General features: G+C 49.3%; 5 protein-coding genes across 5 annotated transcripts; 2 read left to right on the top strand and 3 right to left on the bottom strand.

Annotated features, from left to right (window-relative positions):
- Positions 1-562: 562 nt before the first annotated feature.
- On the top strand, positions 563-4,589 carry UA08_08530 (hypothetical protein; the record flags this gene model as incomplete). Its single annotated transcript, XM_020263428.1, has 13 exons — positions 563-609; positions 884-931; positions 1,270-1,372; positions 1,501-1,663; positions 1,784-2,743; positions 2,843-3,381; positions 3,630-3,690; positions 3,797-3,844; positions 3,948-3,982; positions 4,053-4,141; positions 4,215-4,250; positions 4,303-4,356; positions 4,427-4,589. The coding sequence occupies 13 exons, from the start codon at positions 563-565 to the stop codon at positions 4,587-4,589; spliced, it is 2,346 nt and encodes a 781-aa protein (XP_020116475.1).
- A 376-nt stretch (positions 4,590-4,965) lies between these two features.
- Positions 4,966-8,177, bottom strand: UA08_08529 (hypothetical protein; the record flags this gene model as incomplete). Its single annotated transcript, XM_020263427.1, has 7 exons — positions 4,966-5,778; positions 5,840-6,039; positions 6,166-6,238; positions 6,381-7,148; positions 7,287-7,583; positions 7,652-7,924; positions 7,983-8,177. 7 exons carry the CDS (start codon positions 8,175-8,177, stop codon positions 4,966-4,968), a joined length of 2,619 nt encoding a protein of 872 aa, XP_020116476.1.
- Positions 8,178-8,581: 404 nt separating this feature from the next.
- UA08_08528 (hypothetical protein) lies at positions 8,582-9,897 on the bottom strand (the record flags this gene model as incomplete). Its single annotated transcript, XM_020263426.1, has 2 exons — positions 8,582-9,667; positions 9,733-9,897. The coding sequence occupies 2 exons, from the start codon at positions 9,895-9,897 to the stop codon at positions 8,582-8,584; spliced, it is 1,251 nt and encodes a 416-aa protein (XP_020116375.1).
- A 787-nt stretch (positions 9,898-10,684) lies between these two features.
- Positions 10,685-12,068, bottom strand: UA08_08527 (hypothetical protein; the record flags this gene model as incomplete). Its single annotated transcript, XM_020263425.1, has 2 exons — positions 10,685-11,953; positions 12,009-12,068. The coding sequence occupies 2 exons, from the start codon at positions 12,066-12,068 to the stop codon at positions 10,685-10,687; spliced, it is 1,329 nt and encodes a 442-aa protein (XP_020116374.1).
- Positions 12,069-13,562: 1,494 nt separating this feature from the next.
- Positions 13,563-16,843, top strand: UA08_08526 (hypothetical protein; the record flags this gene model as incomplete). Its single annotated transcript, XM_020263424.1, has 5 exons — positions 13,563-13,787; positions 13,837-13,962; positions 14,048-14,179; positions 14,263-14,811; positions 14,906-16,843. The coding sequence occupies 5 exons, from the start codon at positions 13,563-13,565 to the stop codon at positions 16,841-16,843; spliced, it is 2,970 nt and encodes a 989-aa protein (XP_020116371.1).
- Positions 16,844-16,885: the final 42 nt, after the last annotated feature.

Raw genomic sequence — 16,885 nt, 5'->3', positions numbered from 1 at the left:
GAAGTTTTTTTTCCCCCCCTCTTCTTCATGGAGGCGCTATTCCATTTCGATACAGAGTACGGAGGCCTCCGTACTCTATACAAAGTAGGACTAGTACCAGTTCACCCACCGCAACTCGATTGGGAAATTTTCATCTACTCCACTGTGGTAGGGATTAAATATCGGAACCATGGAGTACGGAGGACCCCACCGCGACTCTTCAGTCTGCTCTGTACCAGGTTGTTGGAATACGAATTTGTAGGACATACATACAACCCAGAGCTCAGTAGACAGTATAGCCACGTGCTTACCTAGGTACTCGGTGAGTGTTACACATGCAACGAGTATACAATATAAATACATACATACATATATATATATATATATATCTACAGCTCGAAGCAGCAAGCAATTGGCCAATTGCTAGCTGCATCGTCTTGTCTTGTGACCAGTCTCATGCGGGGGTTCGACGTGTACTCAGCCTCCAGTATACCACGATGTATCCAGGTGTACGCAGAAATACGCACAATACGCCGTACAGACACAATACGCAGGAGAGCTCTGGCCAATCGGAAATTTCACAATGGCAGCCAAACTGGCGTCGATTGGGCACTGCAGTGGGGCGTCCCGGTATTACGCGCTCACGTGGGGACAGGGCGTTCCTAAATCTTTTCGTCGCGCGGTGCACTGTACCCCGGCCTTGCCTTCTGCGCCGCTCCACGGGCACAATAGCTTTGTCGGTGTGGCGTCACGTGATATGCCCGCGCCTCTGTTTGCAGTTTGAAGAGGGCCATTCATCCATGGCAGCGCAATCATGTGTCATGTTGCCACCGGGTTCAGAGTTGTAGCATGATGTACGTATACTTGATGATTGATTGAGTTTATCTAGTACAAAAACATGTAGTGATTCCTCTATCAAGACTGCCAGCCAATCAGCTCCCGCCGACTCATCGTGAGTAATGCTCGCCGGCCAATCAGCGCCAGCCGTGCATTCTCACCACCAAAAAAGTCATGCGTAGAGACGGACAGCATCATGAAGAAGCATCCTGAGTCATCTGCGGTCATCAAATGAAATGCCCTGTCTACACAGTAAATAAATCCCCGGCTTGCTGCCAAATCTCCATCATACAGCAGATAAGTAATTATCGCTTCTCACGTGGCCGCGCGCAGGTCACCGGATTGCTTCGCTGGCATCGCTAAAAAAAAAAAAAAAGACTCGGCTTGCTGCATACTTCCAGGTTGATCGTCCTCCAAAGTGCCTTGTCATTGACTGATGCTAATTATATCCAGATTCTCTCGATATCTCGTGCAGTCAACTGACAACGGTGAGTCCTTCATCGGCGCCTATTCCTCTGCAGGTACTCTTGTGCCCTGCTCTTCTGACCGATGCGCTGTACGGCCTGTCACCGCCAATTGCTCAGACCAAATGGCTCGTATCAGGCCTGGCAGTTATCAATGCATCTGTCATCTCAACCACCGTAGTTCATCTGCGATCACACGCCTGGGCTAACACCAATATAGCCAGCCCTGTACCACCCTGCCGCGCTTGCTGAGTTGGCAAGCGCCCAGCTTCAAAAGTCCTGCAGTCCCAATGCAGCCCACCCATCCACATGGAAATCCGGTGCTGTGTCGCTTTTTCGCCTCCAAAAAGGGTACGCTGGCGTAGTCACCATTTGGTTTTTTGGTTACGCGGTTTTCACCGATACCGAGGAGACGGTATTGTTTGAAATTTTGCATTTCCTTTTTTTTTTTTCCTTTTGCTCTTTTCTATCTGCGGTGTGACGATGGACTGACATTCCGCAAGGTTGTCGAAGCGGTGATGCTTGTGCCTACCTACATGTAGCCCCCGGTTCAGCCGCCCCAGCTCCGGTGCAAGCTGATGTCTCAGGGTCAGTCAATTCTGAAGCAACAGTGCCCACCAAGAAGGACAATAGGCCGGAGAATGGCTCCCGAACAACAGTACCCAAACCAGTCTCCAAGGCACAGAAAGAATCGCCCAGGAATTTCCAAATCGGGCAACTCAGACGCCGATTCCACCCCAAGGAGGAGCAAGATGCCGCTGGGAACACCACTTTTGCATTCGGCATGGCCCCTACTGATCCAGATTTCCCCTTTGACATGACAGAGCTCCTCTGCTCGTTACAAGTTCCACATGACTGGCCATCGGGGGCCGCGAGGGTCAAACTTAGGGCTACCAACGCGGACATGCCCAAGGGGTTCCAACTCAATGTCGAAAGGGGCTTCGACGGGTTGGTTGATGCTGCCATCAAAGATCGGCGGCCGCTTACACTACTTGGCTTGATGAATAGCCTCGATAGAAACCTAGAGCGCTTTCTGACTGCTGAAAAGGCACCCACGATCAAGTTAGTTGCCAATGCCCGTAGCCCGCAGCCGGATGTACCTCCTATTTCAGTGCCGCAGAAACAAGGGAATGTACAACCACAGTACACAACTCGCATTGTTCCCGTGTCACCGCGGGTGCTGTACTCAGCTGAAGACCGGGCGGAAGCTAAGAAGACCAGAGACTCTGAGACGAGACAGCTAGAAGCTCGTCTGAACCGTTTACCTCTGTACAAAAAGCTCGGAGATGGATTTTCCTACATTGTGCCTGTCACCCCCGCAAAGCCCGAGCGCCTTGCTGCCAGTCTACGAGCGGTGAAGACGGTGAAATTATCAGTACCTTCATTATACCCCCTCGAAAAGAGTTCCATCGAGCTCCAAGCCGTGGATGCCAATGACGCCCGCGCAGTTGAGGCTGGCTTTCGTAAGTGGGTTCTAGATGGGCCCCATACTACGTTGATGGCGCAGGTCAACTATCTCGCACACAATATGCATCTTCTCAATTATACTCCGACAAAAACAGAAACCACGGAGAATATTCATCAGACACCATCTTCTCAAGTCGTGGCAGAAGTTGATATTGAAGCAACGAAAAATCAAATAGACAGCAGCATCGACATTGACCGCCCCCATATTAAAGTCATCCCGCGGCCTCCTGAATGGTCGATGCCGACAACAGGACAGGACGCTGATAGTGATACCACACCTGACCACAGCAGCGATTCCTATGAAGAAGACGAAGACGAAGACGGAGAGCACGATGGCGGTGCGCTAATCCCTGAAACGACTACTTTGTCATCGTCAGCGAATACGAATGCGCCCGCACGCGGGACTGCTCTCAATCTACCCGGTCTAGAACTCTACGGAATTGAGCTACTTGAGGTCAAATCGCTGTCAATTACAGTCAAGTGTAATCGATGTAAAGAGCACACTGATATCAAAAACATCAAGGCGACGGATGACCCCAGTCAGCCATTTCCAGTGAAGGTTGATTCGTGCAGGAAGTGCGCCAATTCTTTCAATATTGGTATTTCACTGTTTCCCTCCCAATCATATACTATTGTACGTCTGACGAACGTAGCATTCCGCCGAGAACTCATGCATCACACCTCCCAACGAGCTGGATACCTAGATCTCGAAGGCTGCACAGCATTTGATTTATTACCGAGGTAAGGTAGCACAAATGTCATATCTTCTCGTATCTCAGCAAGAGCATTAAACCCAGTTCTATCGTGACAAATGACACGTCAGTCAGCGTTGCACGCTGACTCCGTGTTTGTGATCAACACTAACCACAATATCTTATGCAGTACTTTCCAACCGACGTGCTCGGAATGCTCAGCCCCGTTTCCAGCTCCCGGTGTTGTCACTGTACGTGGCACAAGCGCTATTGCAAGCTGTCGCGAATGTCACCGGAAAATGAGTATGTTACCCTATCACGGATAGAACCGGTCAATATTGATATCTCTTATTGTAGATTTCAAGATCTCCGAGGTCAAGTTTATGGTCGTCGGGCTATCTGCACGTAAGCTCCATCTGCATCTATCTTTTCTTCTCTGATTATCACATGCCACTACAAACGAGGGAATCGGAATATAAGATTGACATATTAAATTAATCTTGCTTAGTGTCACACCACCGACTTGCTGCGCCACGGAAAAAGGTACGTACCTCAGTTGTTCGTTCCTGTTGTCATGTACCGGGCATGATTCTAACTTGAACTCTCGTCACAGATCCGAGAGAACCTGGGCATTACCAGCGGCCAAGAACTACCTCGTCGAGGTCGATGTGGGCATTATGGGAAGAGTTATCGGTGGTTCAGGTGAGTCTATCTTTATGCTTCTTGGTATTGTTCATGGATGATTCATCATTAATCGTATTCGCCATTCAAACAGATTCAGCTGCTGCGCCAAAGTCTTTCCGTGCGACAAGTACGTATACCGGCCTGTTACTCTAGTTGCTTTCCTGACAAATCGATTATAGATGCCACGACGCAGCCACAGATCATCCAAACGAGCACGCGAACCGAATGATATGGTACATCTGTCCACAACTTCTTTCTATCTTTCGGTCGAGAATATCAACTAACACGCTTTTTCATGTCTAGTGGCTTCTGCTCCCGCGAACAACACTACCGCCCCGAGACATGCGGAATATGTAAAAATGTCCTCGTCGGTAAAGCCGGTAGTGGATTCTGGGAAGGCGGGAAAGGGACGAGAGACAAAGTGAAGATGAGCAGGAAGGATCCGAGGAAGTATAAACGGGCGTGATCTTTCTTTCTTCTTGTGCAAAGAATATGGAATGATTATGTGTACATATTCAGCTGAGAGTGGTTATGGTTACGACTGATGATTCACGGGTGTAAGATATAATGAATGCATTGAAGGGAAGGAGAAGAGATTGGGAAGTGTTTAAATTATGGTATTATCTAAATATTGCCACTACTTTTATGGTAGATATCATAGCCCGCATCAGCTTCAAGATCGATAACATGTCCTAGCCCTAACCCTATCGAAGTTACAGGTACCATCAAAATAAAACCTACATTGCCTGTCTTTTACTACCATTCCCATACTTCTCTCATTCACCATTAATATATCCATATTGGCCACACTTATTAGGCTCCGTTTCCATCGAGACGAGAAATTAGCAGACGATAGCAATCTTCTTGTCAACCCGCCCCAAGAGCTCCTGCGCCTGACCAGCCGTGTGCCCTTCATATATTATAAACGGCTCTATTCCATCCTGACCAAAATCTGATGAGCACAGCATACGAGACACACTCTGGCATATGCCGCATATCAAAACAGTCGAATATCCGCGAAATAACTCGTAGTACACCGAGCTCACCAGTTCGCGTTTGGAGGCGCAAATGACAACTTTGACAGCGTCGGATAGTCCGCGCACAATCTGGATGTAATACAAAGGGATGTCATAGTCGTTTCCGAACACGCTGGTCGAAAAGAGATGGCCAATTCGTGCCTGTGGTACGTCTACCTTGTTGGGCCATGCGACTCTCCTTGGTATGGGTAATATGGGGTCTGAGACATCGAGTTCGCACCAAGAGGACAGAGAAATGAAAAGCCTGCACTTTTGCATATTTGGGAAAGACATCATTTCAATGGCTCGGGCTATCCAGTATCTATAAAGAACCAGATGTAACGGCGACGGCCTGAAAGTTGAAATAAAAGCTACCGACACGTCCATAGTATATCCGAAAATATAATCCAGAGGACAACTCTCATGTGTTCTATAAAATCTCGAAAAGGAGGCATTTGTAATCATCACCCCACGCTCTGATTCAGTGGCCTGAGATGACTGTACAGGCTGCCTTTGCGGTGGCTGCGGTGGCTGAATATCTTCATGATTCTGTAGGCTATTAGGATGGTCGCCACGAGGATAGCTAGGCGAAACGAAATCCGGCGCCCGCGGAAAAACTTGGTCCTGTGTTTTCGATGTCTTCGATGTGTTAGCATTGGAGCGAACTTTGATATCGAATCACGGCATAAATCTCTCGTACAGGCTGAGGAACAGTAGGAGCAGTGGCGATAGCGCTAGCATCATTACCACCACTTCGTTGTCCAACGATAATGTTTGACTGAGCCTCCTTAGTGACGCGCCGGATTTTGCTTCCTGTCGATGACTCCTGAGACAGAGAATTTGTGTGGTCTTCCACATGGGATGTCTTCCTTTTTGCCGACATCGTTTCAGAGAATTGGTCTGTCAATCAACACGCGAAACGCGCACAATAAAATACAGGTGTACAAAAAAGAAAAGGACAAAAAAAATAACGAAGAAAAAGTTTTTGAAGGCGAGGCAAGGCTGGGGAAATAGATACGCACATACCACCTGAAGCGTGCTCTACTGTCACTAGTGCAGACAGGGATTGTTGCTCGTGCTCCAATCCGCATTCGCATTTCTGCAGGAAAAGCAATATAGCATTATTGTAGCTAATGAAAAGATTGATGCATGGCCTGCTAAGTTATTTGTGCAGTTCAATTAAGGTCGTAGTAGATATATATATCGTAGCTTCAACACTAATCCGATATGTACGTCCTAACCCTAACAACAACACCATCAGCCGGCGTCTGAGTGATCTCTCGTTTAATTTCCAGCTCCTTGTCCGGATGTCTAAGCTCAAACTCGAAGCGATACACAAACACGGCGACAAAAATCGCGAGTTCGGCCCTGGCAAATCCCTGCCCTATACAGCTGCGGGGGCCGTGAACAAACGTAAGGTTGGCGTAGTTGCTTTTTGCACCGCCGTGGTTGTTGTGAGTGATGGCACCGTCTTCATAGTCGAGCCACCGTTCGGGCTTGAATGTCCCTGCATCCTTGCCCCAGAAGTCTTCGTCTCGATTGGTCACGTCCGGTGAGATGAGGACATTTGTGCCCTTGGGGATATATTGGCCAGCCAGTGTTGTATCGCGAAGGGCTTGACGCGATGTGAATGGCACAGAGGGGTAGAAGCGGAGGACTTCATTGATAAAGGCCCATAGAAAGGGGAGACTGTGGTGGTTGTTGCTGTCTATCGAGGAGAACAGGCTTGAAAATCTCTTCTTGATATCATTGATGTCTTTAATGTCGTCTAGGTCGTCAAACGGAATAGATGGCAGGGTTTCTCGAATCTCCTTTCGAAGTCGAGTCTGCGCCTCTGAATGCTTCGATAGCGCATATATAGACCATTGAAAAGCTGACGACGTCGTTTCATGCCCAGCAGCGAGAAAGGTCATCATCTGGTCGACGAGGTTGCTATCGGTAAAACCACCGCTGCGCATGGCCACGGATAGAATATCTACAGCGGCACCTTCGGCTTCTCCCTGCTGGTGCTGTTGTGTGAGAGTCCTTTTATCATTCACGTGCTTATGAGCAACTTCGCGAATATACTTCACTGCATCCAGAATAGTCCTGTTTTGTTTGGTTGGGATATAAAAAAACCATTTAAACCCAATAAAGAAGAAACATACTAGCACAGCAAGAAGCTGCAAGACCGTTGTCTCACCAGCGAGGCTTCGATAGCGACGGGCGAGCTCGTTGTTAGGGTCCTTGACAGAGTTGAAGTCATTGTTGATTCCGGCCAAGCCGATGATGTCGAGCATCGCTCTGCTCGCCCAATCGCGGATTTGGATTGTGTCTTCTCCGTTTTTCTGCTTCACCCCTTTCTCGATCTCGTTGGTCATCTGTACAGCCTTGCTCCAGAAGACTGGGTACAAGTCTTTGATATGCCGGTAGGAGAAAGGGGGCATGAGACTTTTGCGCTGGGCCTATTATTCGCCGTTAGAAGCAGATTGCGTAGACATACGAAAATAGAATATTGAATATATATATTTACTTTATGCACATCTCCCTCGGCGAGCAGTAAGCCCTCCCCGGTCACCGTTTCCAGCTGAATACGCGCAATCTCAGGGCGCACAAAGTCATAACTTTTGGCCACTAAAAGATCGGAAATTGCCTTGGGCGAGGTGAGAAATACCCTCTCGCGATTACCAATGACATAGTATCTGATCAAGCCATTGTTGGGCACGGTTTTCACCCACTCTCGGATCGGCTCGACTGGAAATCGGAGCGCCAGAGAAGCGGTGTGTCCGAAAAGCCAGGAACGGTTCTTTTTTTTTGAATGCGCGTTAGTTTATCATAACAAACAACCGGGCAGGAAGACTTACGGGAGGAGTAGGAATGTGTCTGAGCGGCGACAGGTATGTCGGATACAGTATGCTAGTATAGATAAAGCTGGCCACCCAGGCTGTCGAGACAAAAGCAGTTGCCGTGAGAGAATAGGAGGAGTGCAGGGAATACTCCGGCGTGAATTTGACAACCAAGACTGCAGCTAGCGCGGCCACTGCCGTCCACGATACCATTGTGTATGCTTTTGTTTATAATGAAGAGAAGAGGAGGAGGGCTCTTGATGGTTTGATGAACGCAAGAGGAGGAAGCAGGGCTTGCAAGATGCCTCTCCTCAGGAGGCGCTAAACCTAAAGGGGAACCGCATAATGGGCTCAACATCGAAAGATTTGATGTTTGATGCTGCACACTAGCCCCATTCGGAAGGAGATGCGATATGTTAAGTGGGCGAGATTACGAGTTTGGCTTGTTTTTTTTTTTTTTTTTTTTTTTTTTTTTTTTTTATCTACTTTCTAGACAGAGGACAGCACAAGACAAACGTGTCATCTGCAGGGCCAACATGCATGTCTACCGGATACAACTGCATCACTCCGCTATTATGCATCACGCGTAGTATCATCAAATCATTAGACCAGCCAGTCTATCGCTTCCTGGTGGATGGCTTCGCGAGGTACTTGCCGCCTCCACGCTGGGAAAACGGCCATCGGATCTGATTCGCCATGGAGATCTCCAAATCCAGCTCCTCAGCCCAGGCCCACACCAGACCAGGGTTCTTCTGGAAGAGACGGCCGACGATCGCGAAGTCCAACCCGTCCTCCTCCAGCAATTTGTTGGCCAGCTTGCCGGAATTGATTGTACCGACGGAGCTGACGAGCAGCTTGTCACCGACAGCCTTCTTGACTTCAATTGCAAAGGGTGCTTGGAACGCAGGGCCGCCGTTGATCTTCTGGTCTGGGTGATTGCCTCCGGTGCTCACGTCTAAAAAGTCAACAGCACCCTGCTCGGCAAGAGCCTTGGCCAGCTGTACCGAATCTGACAGTGTCCAACTAGGTTCATTGGGCCTAACCTCTTCCAACCATTCAGTCGCCGAGAAACGCAGGAAGACAGGGAAGTTGGGTCCGACAACCTCTCGAGTGAGCTGGGCCACCTCAAGGGTCAAGCGAATGCGATTTTCGAAGCTGCCGCCATACTCGTCTGTTCTCTTGTTGGACATGGGTGACAGGAACGAGCACAGAAGATACCCGTGCGCGTTATGGATTTCCACGAAATCAACCCCGGCCTTAAGCGAACGCTTGACTGCATCAACCCAGGCCTGTTTGAATTCCTCGATATCCTGCTTTGTCATCGCCTTGGGAACGGCGAGGTCTGCAAAGGGGATGTCGCTAGGCGCCTTGAGGTTGTTGTTCCATCCGTTGTTCTTCTCGCTGGCATTCGCCTTGAACGATAACCAGGGAGCAACGGTGCTGGCCTTGCGACCTGCGTGGCCAAGCTGGATTCCGATCAATTGGTTCTGGCTGTGAACGAACTCGACAACCCTGCGGAGAGGCTCGATTTGCGAATCCTGCCACAGACCCACGTCTTCGGGCGAAATGCGGCCCTCGGGAGTCACAGCGGTCGCCTCGACCATGAGGAAGCCAGCACCACGCTGCGCAATGCTGCCCAAGTGCGCAAGATGCCAGTCCGTCATGTGGCCATCTTGCGCCGAGTACTGGCAGAGGGGCGAAAGCTATGTTGCGCGTGCATGGTCAGTACGATTGAAGTGCCAGAAGGAAGGAGTCAGGAAGAGCCTACACCAATGCGATTTGGAAAAGTCACGCCCCGGATGGTCAGCGGCTGGAAGAGTTTGGGGACCGCGGTGCCATCGGACTGCGGGATTGCTGCAGTGCCCGCGGGAGGATGTTGCGCGGGGGTGAAGTACGAGACGCTCTTGGCGGGCGTGTTTTCAAAGTCAGTCATGATCGAGTGCTTGCGAGAGAGAAAGGAGAGAAAAGTTGAATGCCAACAGGGCTCTATATAAAAAGCTGGAACCCGCGATTACATCATGTCACACCTCCGCCGCCCCTCTTTATAAAGTATCTATCTAAATACTTCGCGAGTGAGCATTAATAATCTGGCATGATTATAAATCCTGATGTACCTTATTCTATCAACAAGTCAGCTCTCATTGGACCGTGAATGCACTAGCAGAAGCGATAGAATTGTTTATTCGCGGGTACGTTGTATATTATTCGCTTGGTTCTTGTCGTTTCTTGACTTTATCAACCACGACGGCCATGCGGACTTTTCCCCTCTGGGATTTCCATGTGTTGCGCATTTACTCACCCATATTGATATCCTTGCCGCAATATCGTTCTTGTCGGGCCATGCTTATCCGTTTTTCGGTCGAGAGTGGACCGATTTCTAATACCTAAGCCTGTATAATAAATAACAAGTATGGCTTGGTCTAACGTGGCCATGTCTGTCTCTCTCGCGTTGTAGGTGCTTAGGTAGTCGTCCCGTTTATTTCCTGTTTCGGGTTTTTAGGGCTAGTCCATATAACTATATGCTTGTATAACTGGATATGAAATGTATACATAAAATATGTGTATTATCAAGATATTAAAAAGCGAAACCATACCTGCGCCCATAGGAGTAGTTACAAAAGTAGGGTATGTTCGTATGTATCGCTAAATCAAGAGAAACATCCTCTAATGCAATGTAAAAAGCGAGATGAGTGGAAAGGAGAGAGAAATCAACCAAAACGCTATGCAGTGAAAATCAATCGTAACTTGCTGGACTTCTTGGGTTCCGTCGTTTTTTTCTTCTTCGACTCCTCTGCTGTTGACCGACTACTACTACCGCCCCTTCCAGAGCGCCGTGAATGTTGCGAATGTTGCGAATGTTGTGTGTGGTGTGAGTATCGCGTATGTCGTGAATGTTTTGACCGTCTAGAAGACGTTGTTGACCCTTCATCAACGTCGAGACCCCGATTGCGAAAAATAGTTGGATCTGACAAATCAAGGCCAGACATCATGGCCGCCGTTGGCGTGATGAACTCGCCGTCGACGGTCGACCCAACGCTACTCGCCTCGTAGTCAGCCACACCCCGTCGCCATACTTCCACTCGACTGAGATGCTCGCTCTGTAGCTCAAGCAGCTCTTCGTCGCTGGCGGATGGTTGCTCCTTGGGCTGAGTTGGGGGTTCGACTTGAACTTGAGGGGCCGCAATTTGCGGAGTCGAAGGTGCTTCTGTGAGCTTTTTGATGATCTTGTAGCCACCAAACATCACAATTGTCACACCGACACCAACACCAGCCGCAATGAGGAACTGTGGGCTTGCCAAAAGGGCAAAGATGGATGGAGCGGTGGCTTTGAGGCCCGCTAAAATGCCGGGCGCCATCTTCGATGTAAGTGTGCTGATTTCAGCCAGCGTCAAGGCAACTGCGGCCATGGCCTCGGGGTTTTTTTCTAGATGGGCCATAGTCGCTGTTGCGGTATGCTTCATGCAGTCGGCCTCTTCCAGCAAACCCTGGGCTCTGGCAACGAGACCATTGAGTTCCTCTTCGTCTGCAGGCCTTGGCTGATAATGTTCTAAAGCCGAGGGATGCGCCTCTCCATACGCCAAGTCCATATCGACATGTGCCGCGGGCGGCGACACGGGAACGACAGGAGCCGGCTCTTTGGCAATGAGCTCAAAGTCGGTGTGTCGACGTCCAACTTCCCGTATAGATTTTGGCTCCTGGTAAGAAAAATACCCATTGTGCAAATCTTGTTCGTAATACGGGCCTGAGGGTTCGTCGACTCGCTGGACACGGCTTGGTGGATATCGCTGTCGAGAACTTCTGCTATTCCCCGATCTTCTAGATGAGGCCACGGACCGCCGATCATCAATAGCCAGATTGGCCATTGCATGACGAGCTTCTCGCTCTGCGATTTGTGCCTGCTTCTCGGCGAACTTGGCTGCCTGGATTTCTGCCTTGCGTTCGCGGTAGGCATTGCGAGCCTCTTTAAATACACCGAAAAGGTGCTTGCTCTATTGAGACATAAGTCAGTATCAGGTTGGTTCGATAGAAAAGGTGACAGCTTACTGTCGACACCATCTTCCCCGATTTGTCTATAACCGCGATCGTTTCCTTTACTGCCGCCATTGTTCTTGGTCTCCTCCGCAGGCTCGGAGGGAAGTGCGAGGGATAGTTTCACGCGTTGCAAGTGCTCAAGCATATATCATGATGGTTCGCATATATGTTGCTTGGTTGATGGTTGAAAGCCAGTGGTAGTTGGCAAAAGAAGCGCTTCCAGCTTGTTTAGAGCAGATGGAAGACATGTGGTGGCTGGGGTTGATCATATAAGAGCCATGCACTAGTAAGGCGCGCAGACATAACGGCAAACGGTTTCAGCAAGGCAGGTCAGGCACTGGATGCTTGAGACGAAGCGCCCACGTTGAGAGGCGGCCCGACACACCAGGAAGCGCCGGCTGTCGATTAGTGGTTACTGGTGGAGAGGGGGACCTGCGTTGTCACAATATGATTGCAGGGGGCTCGACGGATCGTACAGCGGCCACACCGAATCGAGTCGGCAATTGGCTCGCCATCACAGTCGACGTGTCGGGCGTGAAAGAGTTGTGGTTTTCTTCCAACTTTTTCGAGAGAAAGTCGTGAACTGGCGGTGTCCCCTCGCACGCTATTGGCCCAAGGTCTCCGCTTGGGCTGTGGCTGGTGCTTGCTGCTGCGCCACATGTTGTTCTTCTGCAAAAGATGCCCTCAACGCATATGTATAGTATGCAAGTCTGCGAAAAGGGGAGAAGTAATCGAAAAGAAATTGAGCAGCAAGCAGGATTAGCAATGCCAACAACAAGCTTGAGAGCAGTGGTGTCATTGTCAGGTAGACATACATATATTAGTGACAATGGACGCTCAGGCGATGTCAGCTTGCAGCTTGGAGGCAAACCGACCATGCTCGATCACTTCTATCAGCATATTACTATTGCTGAGCCACTCCGGCTAATTGGACGAGAAGCGGCGGTCTGTTTCTGTGGAATGCCTGAAGTGAAGCCTGAACGCCAAGGCTGGCAGCTTCGGGCAGATCAACCCCAGATCAGGGTTAGGGTTGGCACTTAGCGTACGCCGGTCTGTCTGTCTGCTTGTGTACGGAGTGGACTGTATATCTTTCTGCAAATTCGAATAGCAAAGCCCGAAGACCAAGCCCGACCCAGCGAATACAAGACAACATCAAATGCGAACTATACACAATTAGACATCGTTCCATTGCTGGACACCGCACGGGCAGATCTGGAAGTGGAGATCCCGCTGCCACCGACGAACTCCACCGATTTTCTTGCACTAATTGTTGCTCTCGATCACATCATCTACGCCCTGCCTCCTTGTGCCACGCCCCCCAAAACAACATCAACTGATATCCCGTCGATATCTGCGTATGCCATATGGTCCCTGGCGGTTGACGGCTGTCCTTTAACCAAAGTATACATACGCGGGTCGGTCCATGCTAGTGCGCTCGAGCCTGCCGTGGCCTAGCCATTGACCGACGCACATCTTCACAAACCAATGTGAGATAAAAGAAATCAAAAGAAAAGAGAAAGAGAAAATAGCATACTCAATTGCTCATCCTTGAAGACTAGCCTCGCCATGCATCGCTATTCAGCCGATTTCGACGATCACTCCGATAATGAGTCACCGGCCTCTGTCTCCAGCAATGACATCCTGAACCAGAACACCCGCATTCTGTCAAGCAAGCTACCAATGCAGAATGACTGTGCCGTTGGCCATCGTGTTCAGGCTTCTAGATCTGTGCTGGCCGTGGCTCTAGACGAAGACTGTGTCTTTGCTGGCTTGCAGGGAGGCGACATATTGGTATGTCGCGGACAAGAATCATTGGTTGAAACGGCTGACAACATCATAGGCTTGGTCTCTGGACACCTACGAGCTAGTGCTATCTGTTCCCGCCCATGAAGAGAGTGTCCTGGCCTTGTTCCTTTCCAGTGATAGGCAGCTCCTTTTTTCCAGCGGCGGAGACTCGGTCGTGAACGTATGTTGTTGTTAGCTTTTTGTCACCCTATTTGCATTGCGCTTTGCGCAGTGAACAAGGATCATATATTAATTAAGAATCTTAGGTATGGTCGACTGTTACTTTTGAGAGGCTCTACTCCATCTACTCGCATCATGATGTTGGTGATATTTTCGCTGTTGTTTACTCTCATAATTTGAATACTGTGTTCTGTGGTGGTCAAAATACAAGTCTCCAGGTACTTATAACAAGTTTTTCCTCTGTTTTTTTCTTTTCTTTCTTTCTTTTTTTGTATATTGCACTTTTGGTTGACATTTCTAGTGGTGCAATTTGTCTACGAATGAAGCTGGCGTAGTTGCACGGCATCCCTCCCAACGGAGACATCGATTCTTTGACTCGCGAGGTCCTGGCGGCAGTATCAATCCGCGATCAGAGGATCACGATGCCCATGGCTTGGCTGATCACAGGGGCAAAACGCTCACATTCAATCGCGACCAGCATAGGCTATTCTCCCATCATGGATATGTCTATTCTATGATTCTTGTTCATGGGCTGATTGAGTCTGCCCCATCTGAAGAAGTGCTATTAACAGGGTCTGGAGATGGGTCTGTCAAGTTATGGCGGCTGACAGATGAGAGCAAAGGCACTCTAGTTCCATGGTATGAACTGGACAATGGAGACGACGCTGTCTTGTCCCTGGCTATTGACGGTTCCCTCCTGTTTTGTGGCCTGGCTGGCGGTGCCCTTAATATTTGGAACCTCGATTCACGGCAACTTGTCAAACAGATTACTGAACACCAGGGTGACCTGTGGGCCCTTGATATTATCAACGGTATAGCAATTGCTGGAGACGCCGAAGGAGTTGTTAAGGTAAGGATTCACTGAAGCGTATAGACTTTTGTCTATTCTATTTTCTCGTTGAGATGTCTGTCTGCCTGTCAACTAATGAACTTCAACGGTACAGAAATTCAATTCAAACTTTGAGGAGATAGGAACCTGGACAGCTCACGAGGGCACTATTCTCGCTTCCGCAACAGGTTTGTTCAACAACAGGGGCATTTATGCCACTGGCGGAAACGATAATACTGTCGCAATCTGGGACTTGACGGGACACCCAGAACAGAAAGAGAGTCAACCCATTGGAAATGATGACATGGTTAATACTCTGTTCAAATTTGTCTCCTACAAGACCATCTCATCCAGCCCAAAATTTTCCGTCGAATGCAACCAAGGAGCTACATTTCTGCGACGCCACTGTGCTTATTTGGGAGCAACCACTAAGTTGTTGCAGACCGGTGCGGATACCAACCCAGTGGTCTATGCAAGATTTTCGGCGTCTTCTCCTCGCTCAGATGTCAAGACTATACTATTTTACGGCCACTATGACATCGTAGGCGCGGATGTTAATCGGCCCAAGTGGCGAACAGACCCCTTTCAGCTGGCTTCTGTAGATGGATTTTTGTATGGCCGTGGTGTTTCCGACAACAAAGGTCCAATCTTGGCAGCTGTGTACGCAGCAGCAGATTTAGTTCGGCGCAAGACTCTCGGTTGCGATGTCGTATTTGTGATTGAGGGCGAGGAAGAATCGGGCTCACAAGGATTTAAAAAGGCAATCCGTGAAAATAAAGACCTGATCGGGAAAGTCGACTGGATTCTACTCGCGAACAGCTACTGGCTGGACGACCATATCCCCTGTCTCACCTACGGACTTCGCGGTGTAGTCCACGCCAATTTGATTGTGACGAGCGATCATCCCGATCTGCATAGCGGCATTGACGGAAGTTCGCTGCTTGATGAGCCGTTGAAAGATCTTTCCCTTCTTCTTGCGACATTTATTGGGCGCAAGGGCCATATAAACTTCCCTAACTTCTACGACAAAGTAGCAGGACTAAGCAAGGCAGAGGAAGACCGATATAATGCTATCACGGAGGCGCTGCTTCCATTGCACCCTCAAATCGAAGATAGCGAGGAGTTCGCCAGGTCTCTGATGTATAGATGGAGAGAGCCGTCTTTTACCGTCCACTCGATCGAGGTGCCCAGCAACAAAAATACTGGAACCACGATATCTCGGCGAGCAAAGGCAACTTTGTCCGTGCGAATCGTACCTAATCAATCCGCGGATGAGATTGCGTCTGCACTGACGGCTTTTGCGCAGGAGCAGTTTGATCTGTTAGAATCCCAAAATGAGCTCACAGTTGAGATCACAGGTAAATCGGATCCATGGTTAGGCGATCCTGATAACGAGATATTCGGCACATTGGCCGAAGCTATTACCGTAGCATGGACACCAGACTCGGATGACAAACGACATAACTATCCCCAACTCCAATCGAAAACAGTCACACGCCCGTTTGGATCGGAACTCATTCGCAGCGAGTCAAACGACAGCGTCGCATCTCACATTGACCGAATTATCTCATCCTCGACCACCTCGCATAAAAGGAAGTCCACAAGGAAACAAAACACCACCAACGCGACCACGGTGCCAACCTCATCAACCCTAACTGGGAAACAAGCCAGAACCAACGGATCGAGCAGCGCTGACGAAAGCGAACATGGAGATGATCTGTTTTTCTCATCTACCTCTTCTTCACTGCCAGCTGGGCTATCCTCAAACCACCAGTTGCGCGCAGGTTTTCAACATCAAACAGCCACCGCAGCGCGGGCTGCGCAGGGACCAAATGTAACGCCTGTGAAGCCAATCTACATTCGTGAGGGGGGCTCAATTCCTACGATCCGATTTTTGGAAAAGGAGTTTTCGGCACCGGCAGCTAATTTGCCATGTGGGCAGGCTAGTGACAATGCTCATTTGGATAATGAGCGACTTCGTGTGATGAATTTATATAAGAGTCGGGAAATTTTCGGATGGGTGTTTGAAAAGTTACCTCAGCGGGTTGATTAAAGGCTTGTTTCGTTGTTGGTGCTGTTCATTTTTGTTCCGGTC

Source organism: Talaromyces atroroseus (assembly GCF_001907595.1).
Source record: "Talaromyces atroroseus strain IBT 11181 chromosome Unknown scaffold_14, whole genome shotgun sequence".
Lineage (NCBI taxonomy): Eukaryota > Fungi > Ascomycota > Eurotiomycetes > Eurotiales > Trichocomaceae > Talaromyces > Talaromyces atroroseus.
The sequence above is the reverse complement of the archived record's forward strand: the minus strand, read 5'-3'. Positions and strand labels throughout refer to the sequence as shown.